General features: G+C 43.1%; 1 protein-coding gene across 8 annotated transcripts in view; it reads right to left on the bottom strand.

Moving 5' to 3' along the window:
• Positions 1-16,905, bottom strand: part of MTHFD1L (methylenetetrahydrofolate dehydrogenase (NADP+ dependent) 1 like) — a 240,429-nt gene that overhangs the window by 194,673 nt on the left and 28,851 nt on the right. For all 8 annotated transcript variants that reach the window (XR_010157792.1, XR_010157793.1, XR_010157794.1 and 5 more), the window contains exon 8: positions 5,572-5,683. Coding sequence is in view for 5 of the 8 variants with exons in the window: in XM_024357475.3 (XP_024213243.2) it covers positions 5,572-5,683 (112 nt within the window). In the remaining 3 variants the exon portion in view is untranslated. The remainder of the gene's footprint in view (positions 1-5,571; positions 5,684-16,905) is intronic.

Raw genomic sequence — 16,905 nt, 5'->3', positions numbered from 1 at the left:
TTTTTAAAAGAACACAATGTAAGACATGATTAAAAAAACATAATTAAAATATTAGTAAACTGATACTAATAAGCTATTAGTAGCAACTTAATTTGGACAACTGAAACCAAATTAACAAGGAAATTTATACAGTGCTGCATATTCTAAATGACATGAACCTTTACTTTTTTTTAAAAAGCAAAATATTAAATATATTGCATTGAGAACTAATTAAAATTTGAAATGGAAAACTGGCAATATACTTCAGGGATAGATCTAGAATATCCAGAATTTACAGGGAAAAAAAAATAAAAGAAAACAGTGATAGGTACAATGGATTTTGGAATTACTAAAGTTCAAGAGTCATAAGCAAAGATCCTAATTTTATATCAATTGCTTTGGCATAATTAAAATTACATGGATATCCAATTTCTCTAAAGCTGACTTTTCTTACATGTTCAGAATTTCATTGGACTTCTTCCTTTCTTGGGTTTGATTTTTCAAATATAAATGTATATTGTGCCAAGATGGAGTCTGAAAGCTGTTTTGTGTGCAGGTGACATGGCAACAAGGAAGTAGAGGGAGGAATGCAGGAAGTGGACCAGCATTTATTGGCAGCTACCATCAAAGAGTCACTGCCCCGAGGTATCATCTCAGTCATTCCTCCCAACAGCCTTCCTCCCAATTTACCCACAAAGAAATTGGGAATCTTATTAATTAATCAGAGAGCTTATTTTCTCAAAGTCACACAGCCTGTAAGTGCAATGCAATTAAGAATTTTTTTTTTTTTTTTTGAGATGGAGTTTCGCTCTTGGTGCCCAGGCTGGAGTGCGATCTCAGCTCACCGTAACCTCCATCTCCTGGGTTCAAGCGATTCTCCTGCCTCAGCCTCCTGAGTAGCTGGGATTACAGGCATGCGCCACCATGCCCGGCTAATTTTGTATTTTTAGTAGAGACGGGGTTTCTCCACGTTGGTCAGGCTGGTCTCGAACTCCCCACCGCAGGTGATCCGCCTGCCTCAGCCTCCCAAAGTGCTGGGATTACAGGCGTAAGCCACCGCATCCGGCCAAGAATTTTTTTTACACAAACAGCTCCCTTCTCCTTGAGTTAGGTTAATCCTGACTCCAAAGTCCATGTTCTTTCCACTACATTTTTTTTTTATTTTTTGAGATGGAGCTTTGCTCTTGCTGCCCAGGCTGGAGTGCAATGGCGTGATCTCGGCTCACTGCAACCTCTGCCTCTTGGATTCAAGCGATTCTCCTGCCCCAGCCTCCCAAGTAGCTGGGATTACAGGTGCCTGCCACCATGCCCGGCTAACTTTTGTATTTTTAATAGAGATGAGGTTTCATTATGTTGCTCAGGCTGGTCTCAAACTCCTGACTTCAAGTGATCCACTGGCCTCGGCCTCCCAAAGTGCTGGGATTACAGGCATGAGCCACACCACACCCAGCCTCCAGTAAGTTCTAATGTCTCCCTTCAGAGCCATACTAGGGAAAGTCTCAAGGTCCCTCGGGACCCCCGGCACATCAGCATCCCAGGGCTCTTCCCCTCTTCCACACTAAATAGAATTACATTAGCTTAAAATGATGCTATAAATTACTCTGAGCCACAGAGTTGCTGTTTTGATACTGTTTTCTGAGCCTAAGATGGAAGACCAGCTTCTCCTTGGTCCCATTTGTTACATCAGTAAATAAGTCCTAATATTTAGGGTACAAAATGATTTTGCTTATGATGAAATCTGCTGTTTAGCAAGCAGGGCACTACAAGGGCAGTGCGTAGTTTTTTCATTTGAAATAATTTTTTTAGGCCAGACATGGTGGTTTACACCAGTAATCTCAGCACTTTTTGGAGGTGGAGGCGGGAGGACCACTTGAGGCCGGGAGTTCAAGACCAGCCTGGGCAACACAGTGAGAACCCTGCCTCAACAACAACAAAAAAAATTGTTTTAATTAGCTGAGAAGGGAGGATTGCTTGAGCCCAGGAGTTTGAGGCTGTGATCGTGCCACTGTACTCTAGCCTGGGCAACAGAGCAAGACTTTTTCTAAGAAATAGGTTTTTTTGGTTGTCTTTTTTTTTTTTTTTTAAAGTAGTTACTCTTACAGCTAGAAAACAGAATGTTGAAATTTCCTTGTTTTAAAATCTAAACATTGGACTCATGCAATAGTAGAGTGAACAGAACCAACTAGCTGGGTATAATTGTTTTCTGAGCTCTGTGTCTGGGATATTAGCCATCAGGAAAATCTCCCCTAGGATTATGTATTCCATAAAATGTCTCTACAGAATTGCCTCATCATAAATCACAACATCCCATCTATTTTTACGGGGGGAAGGAGGAGGGACTCTGTACCATGAAGGTAAGAATAAAAATTTCATTATAAAACTCTGTCTTCACCCAGCCACAAGTTTATTAAAAGTTATTCTTCTCATCTTAAGTTTAAATAAGAGCTCTTTTCTTTTTAATATTTCAAAAAGTTTATTCATTTCTTTACAGTAGTGGGATTATGAAAAAAAGAGGGGAAAAAAACCTTTCTCCATTATTCCTAGATCAAATTTTCATACTAAACAAAGTTGCTAAAATTAAAACTTGTAGACTATTTAGAAATGTGCTATTATGGGTAGCACCACCCCGAAACTGTTCATCTGTTTCATCAACATAGCATTCCTCATCTTTATCTCAATGACTACCTAGTTGAGCCCATTTTTTTTTCTTTTCTTTTTTTTTGAGAAAAAAAAAAGCTCTTGTCATCCACGCTGGAGTGCAATGGTGCAATCTCGGCTCACTGCAACCTCCACCTCCTGGGTTCAAGCCATTCTCCTGCCTCAGCTTCCCGAGTAGCTGGTATTACAGGCACCTGCCACCAAGCCCAGCTAATTTTTTTGTATTTTTAATAGAGACAAGAGTTTCACCATGTTGGCCAGGCTAGGTCTCAAACTCCTGACCTCAGGTGATCCACCTGCCTCGGCCTCCCAAAGTGTCAGGATTACAGGCGTGAGACACTGTGCCTGGCCATCAGCCCCATCTTTAAGTGGGAGACAAATTCAAGGAAATGTTTCTAAACATGCCACTAACTTAAAACTACAAGCAGAGTACAATTTTGATTCATGCTTATTAGCTTGTCAAACACTCAATATTCACAGAGTTAGCCAGGCCCAGTGGCTCATGCCCGTAATCCTAGCACTCTGGGAGGCCGAGGTGGGTGGATCACTTGAGGTCAGGAGTTCGAAACCAACCTGGCAAACATGGTGCATCCACACTTCTACTAAAAATACAAAAAAAAAAAAAAAAAAAATTAGCCAGGCGTGGTGACAGGGACCTGTAATCCTAGCTACTTGGGAGGCTGAGGTAGGAGAATCACTTGAACCCAGAAGGTGGAGGTTGCAGTGAGCCAAGATCACACCCACTGCACTAAAGCCAGGGTGACAGAGCAAGACTCTGTCTCCAAAAAAAAAAAAAAAAAATTTCACAGAGTGGTTACTAAGCGTCAGGTACTATTCTGGACACTGGGCATTCAAAAACCAACAAGAAAACTATTACAGTTGGGCCAGATAAATTTCAAATAAATTCTACTTATAGAATCATTTTGAAATACACAGACCATCCCTGATTTACAACCTTTTCACTTACTATTTTTCCACTTTATGATGGTGGGAAAGGGACATGCATTCAGTAGAAACTGTGCTTTAAATTTTGATCTTTTCCCAGGCCAGCTATACAAAGAACAAGGCTGTCTTGAGGCGCTGGGCAGCAGTGACAGCAAATCGTGGTTTCCGGTCAGCCATGCAATCACAAGGCCAAACAACCAATACTCTACAGCGTACTGTGCTGCCAGCATTTTTGGACGTTGTTTTCTGTTTTCACATCCCATCCTGGCTACAAATGCCCATTTTTTACTAATGATATTTTCAACTTCTGATGGGTTTATCTGTGCATAACCCCATGGTCAGTCGAGGAACATCTGTAACGCCTTGGTCTTTTTTTCCCCCAGAGAATCATTACATTGATATCTAATATTTCAGGGAATACTTTTTTTCAAAAATAAGGGTCCTAAAAGGAAACCTTATTAAAAATAAAGCACTTTCACTAACAAAATATATGTCACTGTCATATAACCACAGAGCTCAAAGAGATTCCAGAACATCAAAGTAGACTCCTATCTCCAGCCATGACTGCCAAAACTGTCCTACATGAAAACTTTAATAAAACACAGCAAGTAAATATTACAGCAAAGCAGCATTCATTTACAAGAAACAAATGTTGGAACTGATTTTCCTAATCTGACTGGGATTCTGAACAGAGGAAGCCCTGTCCACTATTAATAGGTTAGGCATTGTTTTTTTTTTTCAGGGGAAAAAAAGTTATATGAATAAATTACACATATTTTTAAAATGTTATTTAGCACATGCTTTCTGTTGGTTAAAAAGAGCCATCAGGGCCACAGCTCTTAATGCCTCTTTCCTTGGACTCTGTTCCATTCCACCCTCTCCAGCCCCCAGGGGGTTTTTAATCTGATCGGTCAATTCTGGCAGGAGCTACATTTCCTAGAGAGGAGGGTCAGTAACAACCTCTGGCTAGGGCTCATGCTTTTATGGAGCTGCCTACAAGGTTTCAAGATTTCAACCTCAAGTATGGTCCTGGTGGAGGAGAAGGAGAGCAGAGGCTGCCAACCTTGGTGTATGTTCTGCCCAGCTTTAGGGATAAAAGCTGCCCCTGTCCTCCAGCCCAGCTCAGCACAGTCCTCTCTTCCGCACAAACATTTGGAGGCCAAAGCCAGAAGGAATCAGGAAGAGGGGCTCTCCTCTGCCTCCCTGTGCCATCGTCTCTGGCTCACCTGTGCTACTCAGGCACTTGCTGAGGGCCTGGGTGTGCTCCAAGGCTTTCTTAGCCTCAGTCCTTCTATGAACTGGAAAAAGGAACCCACTCTGGGCCACCTCCTGCTGGACCCGGGGCTGCTGGCTGCCCTGTTGCAGGCACTGCTTGGGCTGCCCCCAAAGTGGGCCTGGTGTGGTCTTGAGTATTCCTGGATACGTTGGCAAAATGCCATCAAATAGCAGGACCAATCCTACAACAGTTTCTGCATCTAGTGGTGATTTTCATACTGTTCTGAGATGACTCTGGGGCTCCAAGGATGTGCTTCATGGGTCAATGCAAGAGGAAATCAGGGAGACACACAGGCTGATCCTATTCCCATCCCTCCCAACAATCCGGCGCTCATCTGCTTTTACATAGTGAGATTCCACGAAGATTTCTTTGGAAGAAAGGGTTTTACTAATTTTTAAGAAACTGTGAAAACCGCTATTTCTAGTTTACCTCACACACATACAAATCATCTACTTGAGGTCACAACTGACCTGACTGCTAGAAGCCAGTAGGGGGCACTTCACTGTGGGAGCAGACACCTCAACCGCCATCTTGGTCTCTCTTTGCTCAACAGCATGGTTCTATCAGGTAGCCCACAGTCTAAGTTTCCTACCCTATATATTAATGTTGACGACTGCTAACATTTCAGAAACATACCCTCTTAGGAAAAGGTTAACATTTCTTCGAACGATCTGATCTATTCAGTGGCTCAACACCAATGTGAAGACATTTACCTGACAGGAAGTCATGGGAGCAGTTGAGAACAGTAGTTCCTGGTTGTATCCAAGTAAGGGGAATCTCTTCTGGCTTAGGTGAGCCTAGGACCACAATGTCAGCCTCGTGAAGCTAAAAGGAGAAAGAAAAAAACACGCACATCTTGATCTGAGGCATAAAGACACAAGTAACTACTGATGTCAAATGAGTTCCACACAATCCCAGATCCACAGCTTTGTTCCAAGCTGCTGACAAGGATGTAATCGCTTTATTAATTCCTTTCAAGCATGTATTAATACAAACAGAAAATGATTATCATATCCTAGAAAGAAAAGAAAATAGGACTTAAAAAATGTCTTCAGGGTAGTCACTTCAGCATACATACTGCATGGAGTATTATCATTTACATGTTTTCACCACTAACTATAATATCAAGAAAAAGGATGGGGCAGCCGGGCACAGTGGCTCACACCTGTAATCCCAGCACTTAGGGAGGCCGAGGCAGGTGGATCACGAGGTCAGAAGTTCGAGACCAGACTGGCCAACATGGTAAAACCCTGTCTCTACTAAAAATACAAAAATTAGCCAGGCGTGCTGGTGGGGGCCTGTAATCTCAGCTACTCAGGAGGCTGCGGCACGAGAATCACTTGAACCCAGGAGGCAGAGGTTGCAGTGAGCCAAGATCACACCACTGCACTCCAACGACAGAGCGAGACCCTGTCTCAAAAACAAACAAAAAAAAAAAAAAAAAGAGGAAAACAAGGGCGAAGGCCATGAGGTCTGGCTCACACAGGGGGCTTGCTGGCCTGTATAATGGCACCATCACAATGAGACCCCTATAGAACTGTTACTATACCCATGAAAGGACTTGCAGGAGCTTGAGAAAGAATTTCACTTTCTTTGAGGCCTTGGTTAGTCTCTTGTCCAACCATTCATTTTTTTGCCCTAAGAAAGTAGAAAGAATGCAACCACTCCAACAAAATGCATTGATCGTGTCCATCCTTTTTGCATTTTGATCATCCAGTGCGGGAGGAACATGTCTGGTAGGAAGTTGACATTAAGACAAAAAGGTAGGCAAAGAGGTTGGCTTTGACTTTAACCAAAGAATGACCAGCTAGCTCCCCAGGCCCTACTGAGCAACTGATGATTTCAAACCGGATCCCTATGCAGAGGGAGGGGTGAATAGGAATATTAGACTTGCAGAAGAGAATAGCTATAATTGTATAGGTCAGCTAAGTGTTGTAAGTATTACACCATTGAATATTCCAAAGGAGTGAGATTGGTGTTACTATGCTCATTTAACAGACAAGGAAACTGGGGCTCTCAGACATAAACAGCTCTACGGTATGTCCTGTGTCTCCTAGTGAATTCAGTCTTAGAGATTCTAGTGAACCTAGGCAGAAAGAGGGCGACTGATGGTCTCTTCCCCCACTGTCTTTCCTGTGTATTTTGATGTCCTGCAACTAACCACAGAGTCTCTGGGGTCAAACAGACAGAGGGGCAGATTACGAAACACAAAAGCATCCCCAGTGTCACACCCCCACCAAACCACCAAATAAACGTGTTGGGGACACCCTTATCCATTCTCAGCTTAGACAGGCTGATCATTAAAGATCCTGTAGAAGAACCAGGACAGCTCCTCAGCCTGAGGACTTTTAACACTATTTGGGCAAAAGGGTGCATCAGGTGATGCCTTTTAGAAATCTTGGGACAAGAGATGGTAATGGGAGCAAACCCATGACAGTCCTACCTGGTTTATGAACAGAAAAGCCAAGATCAAGGGCAGATCCAAGTCCCCTGACAGAGGAGGAGCACGATAAAAATGTAAATGCATGTCTTTTCATAGAGCTGACAAAGTCAACTTTTAAAAGCTAATACCTTGGAAATATTTGATCAATTTGACCATGTAAATAGGGAAAAGTGTATTAACACTCATTGATTATCCATTAATAAGCCAAACAGTATTCCCTGCTTTTCAGCTTCTGGCTGTATGAATCTACTGTATTAATCATCTTCAAAAGAAAAGAGAAAGCCCTACTAAAACCTTTGCCGAGGCCAGACCCGTTGGCTCATGCTGCCATGCTGGGTAATCCCAGCACTTTGGGAGGCCGGGGTGGGAAGACTGCTTGAGCCCAAAAGTTTGAGAACAGCTTGGGCAACATAGGAAGGCCCTGTCTCTACAAAAATAAAATAAAATAAAAATTAGCCAGGTGTGGTGAGGCATGCCTGTGGTCCTAGCTACTTGGGAGGTTGAGGTGCAAGGATCGCTTGAGCCCAGGAGGTCATGGCTGCAGTGAGCTGTGATCGAGCCACTTCACTCCAGCCTGGGCAACAGGGCAAGACCCTGTCTCAAAAACAAAACAAAATCAAAAACAAAACACATTTGCTAAATAACCATTCTTCTGTGCCACAGGGCCAAAATACCACTAAACCTCACTAAGAACTTTGCAGCCAAATGAGAATCACTTGAACCTGGGAGGCAGAGGTTGCAGTGAAGCCAAGATTGCACCACTGCACTCCAGCCTGGGCGATGGAGCAAGACTCTGTCTCAAAAAAAAAAAAAAAAAAGAATTTTGCAGCCAATATCACCAGCAATCTAGTCCCTTAAGCCACCTATGATGTCTACAGATCTGAAAAACAGCTAGAGTTCCAGGTAATAGTATATTTAGGGAGAAAGAAATGTTCTAGTGGAAAGAGGATTTTAAACATCTGTATAAAAAATTTTATTTCTTCATTTATATATAGTACTGTCAAAAATTCAACCACAGTAATCCTCAAGAGAAATACAAATGTTTAAGCTTTGTCGCAGTTCTGCAGATAAGAAACGCCATTTTGCTAGATTTTCAGGCAGAAGAGCAGCAAAACCAGAACATGGTAAAACAACTGTAAAAAGGAGGTTAATATGAACAAGGCTGAAATGTTCATTTTGGAGAAAGCCAAGGATCACAGGTTCACACAAGTCCCCTAAGAACAGTTAGTTTCCTACACGTGGTGTCTTTGATACAACCTGTTCTTTTCATTACCTATAAATTTTGGAAATCTCATTCCGACCCCTCAACTCCATACCTACACACAACTCTAAAGTGGGCTGTGCTCATCTGCAACTGGGGAACAGCTAATTCCACAGAGAAAACACAAAAACCTCCTCCCTTAGCAATGATTGCATCGTAGATGTTAATTCTTTCTGGAAAGGAAAAGTGCTAGATGCTTAAATCAGTAAATAGCCTGCCCAGGACAAGGGAAGATTTTAATGAGCTAAAATTCAAGGAAAATTATCATCTCACTTGTTCCTATTTTCCTCCTCCCAAATGGGAGAGACCCTGGCCAAAGCTTGGCTTAAAACTCTATCTCATAACAAATTATTGCTTTCTCTGCTGAGACTTGAGTGGAGCAGCTTAAAGCAAACCACCCCACTCCCCAGGCAGACAACTGAATTTTAAACAACAGTAAGACACAGATATGCAGACACTTAACAGGGAGCGTGTGGGGGTGCAGTAGTTTAGATAACATGAAGACGAATTTTCTCAAAGTCATGAATTTTTAAGCTGGAGGGACAAGCATCTGAATATAAAGAGATGGGGGAAAGGGAGGACAGATGAGATTTGGAAAGTTATACAGAATATTATAATTTTGTATTTAGCAAATAAAATGCATTAAAATGTTTTAAACTAAATACAGCACTACCCTCTTGACTAGAAGACAGTATGTATCTTCTGCTATCAATGTGTTTTGAAACAGTTCATATCATATGAGAATCTGAGGTATGAGATCTGTATATATTTCAAAATCCAGAATGGGTAAAAAAAAAGATATTTTCTAAAGAATTGTGGTTTATATCACTTGAGACCTATGAAAACTGTTTCTATGTCCTTCAAATGTTACCAACACAGTTCAGAAAACCAAGTTAAATTCCTCATGAGGGTCAGCTGAATAAAAAAGAAAGAAAACAATGTTCAAAATGATGAACATTACTTTAAAAAATTAACAGGTAGGTTCTTTGTCCAGCAAGGATGTGCTTCTGAAATTACAATAACTAAAGACATTGGCATTCTCAACTAGTGCCTGAGTGATGGCCAGTCAATGGTCAGACACAGAGAACAGAGCAGGGTCTGGAGGGCAGGGAGAGGGCTCTACCACACTGAGGTGGTCCCTTGCTTGATTTTCACTCTCAATGAACTGGGACACACTGTAGTTTATGTGCGCCCAGTTAAGTGGCTTTATGGGTTACATTATGCTCCACGGCAGATTCTTCACAAGGCTTTATTTAATTAATTAATTTATTTTTGGAGACGGGGTCTCACTCTGTCCCCTAGGCTGGAATGCAGTGGCACTGCAGTCTCAGCTCACTGCAGCCCTGACTTCCGGGCTTAAGCGATTCTCCCACCTCAGCCTCCAAGTAGCTGGGACTATAGATGTGCTTCACCATGCTCAGTTCATTTTGCTTTTTAAATATTTTTTGTAGAGACAGGGTTTCACCATGTTGCCCAGGCTGGTCTTGAATTCCTGGGCTCAAGTGATCTGCCCACCTGGGCCTTCCAAAGTGTTGGGATTACAGGCGTGAGCCACTGTGCCACATGCTTTATGATCAGAGAGGGCATGTCCATGAAAATCTTAGGTAGTAAGGGGACTCCTAGACTACCTTGTGGCAAAGTTTCTATAAAGAGTTAGATGTCACTTTTCTAAGAAAAACATCACTTTTCTCAGATGTCAAAATGTGTGCAATTTTTCTTTTCTTTTCTTTTTTTTTTTGAGACGAGTCTCACTCTGTCGTCCAGGCTGGAGTGCAGTGGCGCGATCCCGGCTCACTGCAAGCTCCGCCTCCTGGGTTCATGCCATTCTCCTGCCTCAGCCTCCCGAGTAGCTGGGACTACAGGCACCTGCCACCATGCCCGGCTAATTTTTTGTACTTTCAGTAGAGACAGGGTTTCACCATGTTAGCCAGGATGGTCTCGATCTCCTGACCTTGTGATCTGCCCGCCTCAGCCTCCCAAAGAGCTGGGATTACAGGCGTGAGCCACCGCGCCCGGCCGCGCTTTTTCTTAATATAGAAAAGAAGCTGTCAGGTTGGGCTACAGTATGTGGCTCACACAGTCAGATGTGTTTTAGGAAGATTCCTCTGGAAGCTGGATTGAGAATGCCTTAGAAGGGGTAGGAGGAAAAGCAAGATACTGAGATCTCCTGGAGGAGGCATCTGCAGGAAGCTGGGTGCCCGGGTCTGGAACTGAGAATGGCCTGGGAGCATGCGGATGCGGGTCGGGACACACAGCATTTAGGTGATGGTTAAAACCAGAAGTGTGGATTCCCCAGGGGAAACTGGCAGAATGGGAAGGAAAGCAGGTTAACAGACATCCTGGGGGAGAACTAATCTTAAATGGTTAGAGATAACGAACAGATGATGGAGACCACCATGTCCTGGTGGCTCAGGAGCTAGGAAGGGCAGGAAGGGGCATTTTCATTCAGGCTAAGGGAAAAGGGTGTGGCCAACAGGTTTATATGACAGCCATGGTCAAGCAAGATAAAAGCAAAAAATACACTTTGGGCAATTAGGAACTACCAGTGACTCACTTTTGGCACCATTAGGAACTACTGGTGACCTTGCTACAGAAATGGGCATTAGGAACCATGCCTAATACAGTCCTGCCATTACTGTAGACTGTGTTGTCTGCAAATGGAGATTTCATTCAGGCAGACTGTTTCATAAGCAGATGCCTTGTTTATTCATTTATATATATATAAAATATAAATATAAAATATACAATATATAATATAATATAAAATATATATATATATATATTTTTTTTTTTTTTTTGAGATGGAATCTCACTCTGTGGCCCAGGCTGGAGTGCAGTGGTGCAATCTCAGCTCGCTGCAACCTCTGCCTCCTGGGTTCAACGATTCTCCTGTCTCAGCCTCCTGAGTAGCTGGGATTACAGGCGCATGCCATCACACCTAGCTAATTTTTGTATTTTTAGTAGAGATGGGGTTTCCCCGTGTTGGTCAGGCTGGTCTCAAACTCCTGACCTCATGATCCACCTGCCTCGGCCTCCCAAAGTGCTGGGATTACAGGCATGAGCCACTGCACCCAGCCTATGCATTAACTTTTTTTAACTCTGAATGTCTAACTTTGTATTTGAAATTAAATGAACATTGATCATAAGATTATTGCTTTATAGCTATGAATCTGTATCTACCTTTCCCCTGCAGTATTAAAACATACCATTAAATAGGAATGTTAAAATAATAGTATAACTACTCTAAACTAAGAACATCAAACCATCTTCATTCAGATGTTGTCATACTTTGGCAAGATAAGGGGATGACAATTGCAGCAAAAGGTATTTTACCCACTTCACGTCCACCCAGTGATCTCATCCTGGGAGAATTTTTTTCCTTTCAGGAATTGGGTGTGTTTCTTTTATTTCCACTCTCATCTGTGATTAGTAGAACAAATTATTGGCTTTTAAAATTTTAAGACATTTCTTATGATTATTTCATAAATCAAAATGACTACAAGCCAAATGGACATCTGGGAATTAGGATTACAGCATTTTTCTACCAAACTTTTCCCCTGAAAAATAATAAATGACCTTCCTTTTTCTAAATGTTCCTAAGTTCACCTCTGACTTCACCATTCAACTTAATTTACTGCTCAACATATGAGAAGAAAATATCAAAGATATTTAGTTGTGTCCAAAATGCTAGAAAAGACAATTCCTCTGGAAGTAAGCTTCACACTTAAAAAAGTCATGACAGATGATAAAAGGAAAAATGCAGCACCATTCTGGGAATGGATATACTTTAATGACTCATCAAAAATAATTCCCTTCCACAGGAGAATCACTTCAACCTGGGAGGCAGAGCTTGCAGTGAGCCTAGATCACGCGCCTGCACTCCAGCCTGGTGACAGAACGAGACTCCGTCTCAAAAAGAAAATAATAATAATAATAATAATAATAACAATAATTCTCTTCCCTATACTTTAGGAAAAACATAAAATTCAAACGTGGGGCTAAGAAAGAGAATGTGTATGTAGATGGGGGGTGGTAACGGGAAGTTTCCTTCACATGACAAAGACTTAGAACCAAAATACCTTATTTTGGTTCCTTTAGTACAAAATTAAGGAAATGATCAAGTTGCAGTTCTCAGGGCAACACCAGGCAAGTCAGGCTCCTAGACGAACAGCAGCCCCGAGGATTTATGCTCATGCTGCAGCCACAAACTTTCATCCATACAGCGTCTTCATATTCATGCAAACTGCCGTTGCAGGGGAAAATTCTGCTTTGCATTTCCTGACATTTATGGTTTTCAGTTCTGAGCCTCACATTGCACATAGACAGATTTCTGCATTCCGTTTCCTTTGAGAAACTCTCCGGGCTTCCGCTGCCTCCTTTAAAAAGTGAGGAATTGAGGCGCAGTGGGGAGAGCACCATGAGTGGAGTCCTGCGACCTGCGTTCAAGTCCAGACACTGCTCCTTGCCAGTGACAATCAGGGTCAAGGCTCTCTGGTGAGTATAACGTCCAGTTTGCAGGGTTGCTGGGTGAATGTGAGGCATATATGAAAAGCCATGAAAAGGAAATCTCCACACAATTATAAGGTGCTTCATTGTTATAGGTTATGTTTAAGACGTTCCCATTAAAAGATTCTAATACTGGCCAGGCGTGGTGGCTCATGCCTGTAATCCCTGCACTTTGGGAGGCCAAGGTGGGTGGATCACCTGAGGTCAGGAGTTCGAGACCAGCCTGACCAACATGGAGAAACTCTGTCCCTACTAAAAATACAAAATTAGCTGGGCGTGGTGGCGCATGCTTGTAATCCCAGCTACTCAGGAGGCTGAGGCAGGAGAATCATTTGAACCTGGGAGGCAGAGACTGTGGTGAGCTGAGATTGCACCACTGCACTCCAGCCTGGGCGAGAAGAGCAAAACTCTGTCTCAAAAAAAATTTTTTTTTTAATTCTAATTACACGTCCTTAAAAAGCATTCACATTGGAGAAGGGGTGGAAAAGGAAGCCAGACTCTGCTGATAGTGCAGAAAAGCAAATGGGAGATGACCTGCTGCCAGTGGGCTGAAGGTGATGCTTCCTGCCTGTTCTTTGTGGGACACAGGCCTGCAGCCCTTCTTCCAGAATTGGGGTAGGCTCTCTTTTGTGCAGTATACACTCCACTGGCCCCTGATGACCACAAAGATTTATTTGTGGTTGGCCACAGGTGACTACAAAGTAACACAAGCGTCATGGAGGCTGAAACTTACCCCATAGCTAAGAAGTGCATTAAAGCTCCAGATGAAGTTTCCCACAGAAAAATCGGAAAGCAAGTCAATATGATTCCACTGCAGTGGAACTGGCTTCGCAATCCCATGACCCTAACACCGTTTCTACTATTATATCTATGAGAAAATACATTCCATGTTCAGACCAACCTTCAAACATTTAGAGCATAATCCAATAAGACTGAAATTGGAATATTTTGCCTAATAAGGTACAGGAAGGGCATCATAAAAGGGAGGTAATATCGGGAAAACTGGAGATAGATGGTGTTTTAATTATGTTTTTACTCACATATTCGATATAACGACAATACATCATTTCCTCTCAATCTTAATTTCTCAGCTTAAATTCTGAACCACCTAAGACCAATCAGTCTGTTAATTACATGGCCCCCCCCACCGGCTTTTTTTTAGATGGAGTCTCACTCTATTGCCCAGGCTGGAGTGCAGTGGCGCGATCTCGGCTCACTGCAAGCTCCGCCTCCCGGGTTCATGCCATTCTTCTGCCTCAGCCTCCCGAGTAGCAGAGACTTCAGGTGCCCGCCACCACACCCTGCTAATTTTGTTTTTGTATTTTTTTTTTAGTAGAGACAGGGTTTCACCGTGTTAGCCAGGATGGTCTCGATTCCTGACCTCGTGATCCACCTGCCTTGGCCTCCCAAAGTGCTGGGGTTACAGGTGTGAGCCACCGCGCCCGCCACACAGCCCCTTCTTGGTCTCATGCCCATTAGTTTGAATATATCGTCTCACAAATCCTTCCCTCAACACTGCTAAGTATAATGGCATAAAGTCTAATAAAGTTTTTTTGGCTTTCTAAAAAGCTCTATTCACCTTCTTCCTTGGTATTAACAAACAGAGCAATGATCAGTCAGAAGCAAGAGGGGAAAGTGGTGAGCTGACCCCCTAAGTCTGTCAAACAAAGCTCAGGCGCCAACACTATTCAGTGCACTTAATTCCACACTACTGATGACCTGGGCTACTGATGACCTCAGCCACTCGCTAAGTACGAGGCTGTGATGCCCAGGAGGGTCCAGTGCTTGTTTCTCCATCTCACCCACAGCAGGCAGGGGAGGGGATGAACTCACATAACTGAGGCTGTCTTGTGTGTCCATCCCTGCCCTCTCCGAAGGTGCTCACCATCCCCTCTGAAAGGGGAGCCTGGATAGCTGATGATGAGCCCCAGGCCTCAGGGAGGGGACAGCATTCACTCTACTTCAGCTCAACTCTCTTAACAAGTATGGCTCTGGGATTACAAACATCAAAGTAAAATAAGAGTGAATTCAACACAAGTCGAATGTCTAGGGTCTTGGTCTCTCTTATCTGAGGTGGCAGGTGCTTTTTGGTTTTCAAGATTAGAGATTAGACTTTATGTGATGATCTGGAATAAGAGCTGACATGGGACAGTGTTAAAAACACAGGCTGTTTTGCCACCTCTACCATTTTTTAATCACATGATCTTTGCAAAGTCTCCTCTCTAAGCCTCAGTTTCCTCATCTGTAATGTGGGGAGGATGACAGTCCTGCCTAACAGAATAAGTGTGAAGACCACTGAGATAACAGGAGTACAAGACAGTGCCTGGTTCAGAGTAGCCATTCTGTCAATTAACATTGTCTGTCATTACTGTCCCCATAGCACATTACTGCTTTAAGTGCATTCCATCCTGTTAAAAGGAGAATTGTCATGTAACTCACTAATGTAGTGCAGTTTAAAAGCTAGAGTTCCTTCCTTCTCCCGTTTGGGACAGACATCATTCTTTTCTCAAGAAGTCATCCTTTCACATGTATAATACAAGTACATTTAGAATTTTCCAATTCACTTTTAAAAGTCTTTCATGAGCCATGCCATGCACTAAATTTAAACTGAAAAGGACTTTGTAATAGTTCAGCTTTGTTCAAAAAAAAAAAAAAAAAAACCACAGAAAACCCTAGACACTTTGATCCTTCAAAGGTAAAAGACCTATATTTTTTCCTTCTGTGAATACCAGTTTTGAGGGTCTCTGTGCTCAGGAGGAGAGGGAGAAATGAGATCCTCTGAGAAAAACAAAATAAAACGGTTCTCTGATTTCTAGGTTATTTCTTCGGCATGCAGCTGAGGTTTACCTCATCTCCCAGCTGGAGACCATTTCAGCATTGTCCAGCTGTGCCCTAACCACAGGTTCAGAGGAGACTCCCGAGGGAACAGGGCCCTGCCGTACCTGCCCACCTCTCCCTTCCATGCAGAGGGCACCACTCCACCTTGTAAACACCAAATGCAAAACCACACCCACTTCAGACTGGTTTTGGCATCAGAGTGAAATCATCGGGGTCAGGAAGAGGTTACCTCCAAATCTAGGCTCGTTCCTGAGAGTGAAACCAACAGTGTCATTCCCCTGCAGGGCCCAGGACGCTGGGTGTGGGGGCCTGCGTTTGGGTGGAGGAAAGGCGGGGGGTTCCCTAGCCCTGCCCAAAAACACTAGCTCCAGTGCCTTGGCTTCCTGACATGTGACACTCCACAGCATATGGCTAATTTGGACAAATGCCCAGGCGTTCTTCCCCTCCCCACCTCTAGGGTCTCCGTGGAAATGCTCAACGCATCTCCAAGCCTGGAAAAGATGCTCAGAAACAGAACAGGAAATTTATTCTCAATTTTCAACCGTACACCTCAACGGGCGTAAGTTACAAAGCTACCAAACACAGAAGTCTATTCTGGTTTCTGTGGAACCCTAAGAAGTTCAATTCTTTATGCTCAGGCTCCGTGGAGATTTTATACCTAATCAGTGTCCACAGAATATCCTTCCATTTAGACAGACGGACAGAGAAAGGATCGATTTCTATTTGTAACTAACTGGATATAACTATTCTTTAAACCTACAGAGCCTGAAAGTAGTAACTGGCCCATCAGGGATCTCCAGCCGACATGTTTGGAAGTAGAGTGACTTCCAAGTAACAAGAGGCATGGGAAGGAAGAGGTCCACAGCTTTGGAGGAAGGGAGTCTGTGACATCACTTAAAGTTGATAATAATCTACTGAGGACTGGAAGATGAGCCTGACTGGCCAAAGCTGGGCACCTGCTCTGGTTAGTCCCTCCTCTCTCTGGAACGTTATCTCATG

The sequence above is a fragment of the Pan troglodytes genome, chromosome 5 (genome assembly GCF_028858775.2).
Source record: "Pan troglodytes isolate AG18354 chromosome 5, NHGRI_mPanTro3-v2.0_pri, whole genome shotgun sequence".
Taxonomy (NCBI): domain Eukaryota; kingdom Metazoa; phylum Chordata; class Mammalia; order Primates; family Hominidae; genus Pan; species Pan troglodytes.
Note: the sequence above shows the minus strand (reverse complement) of the source record. Positions and strands in the feature narration are given on the sequence as shown.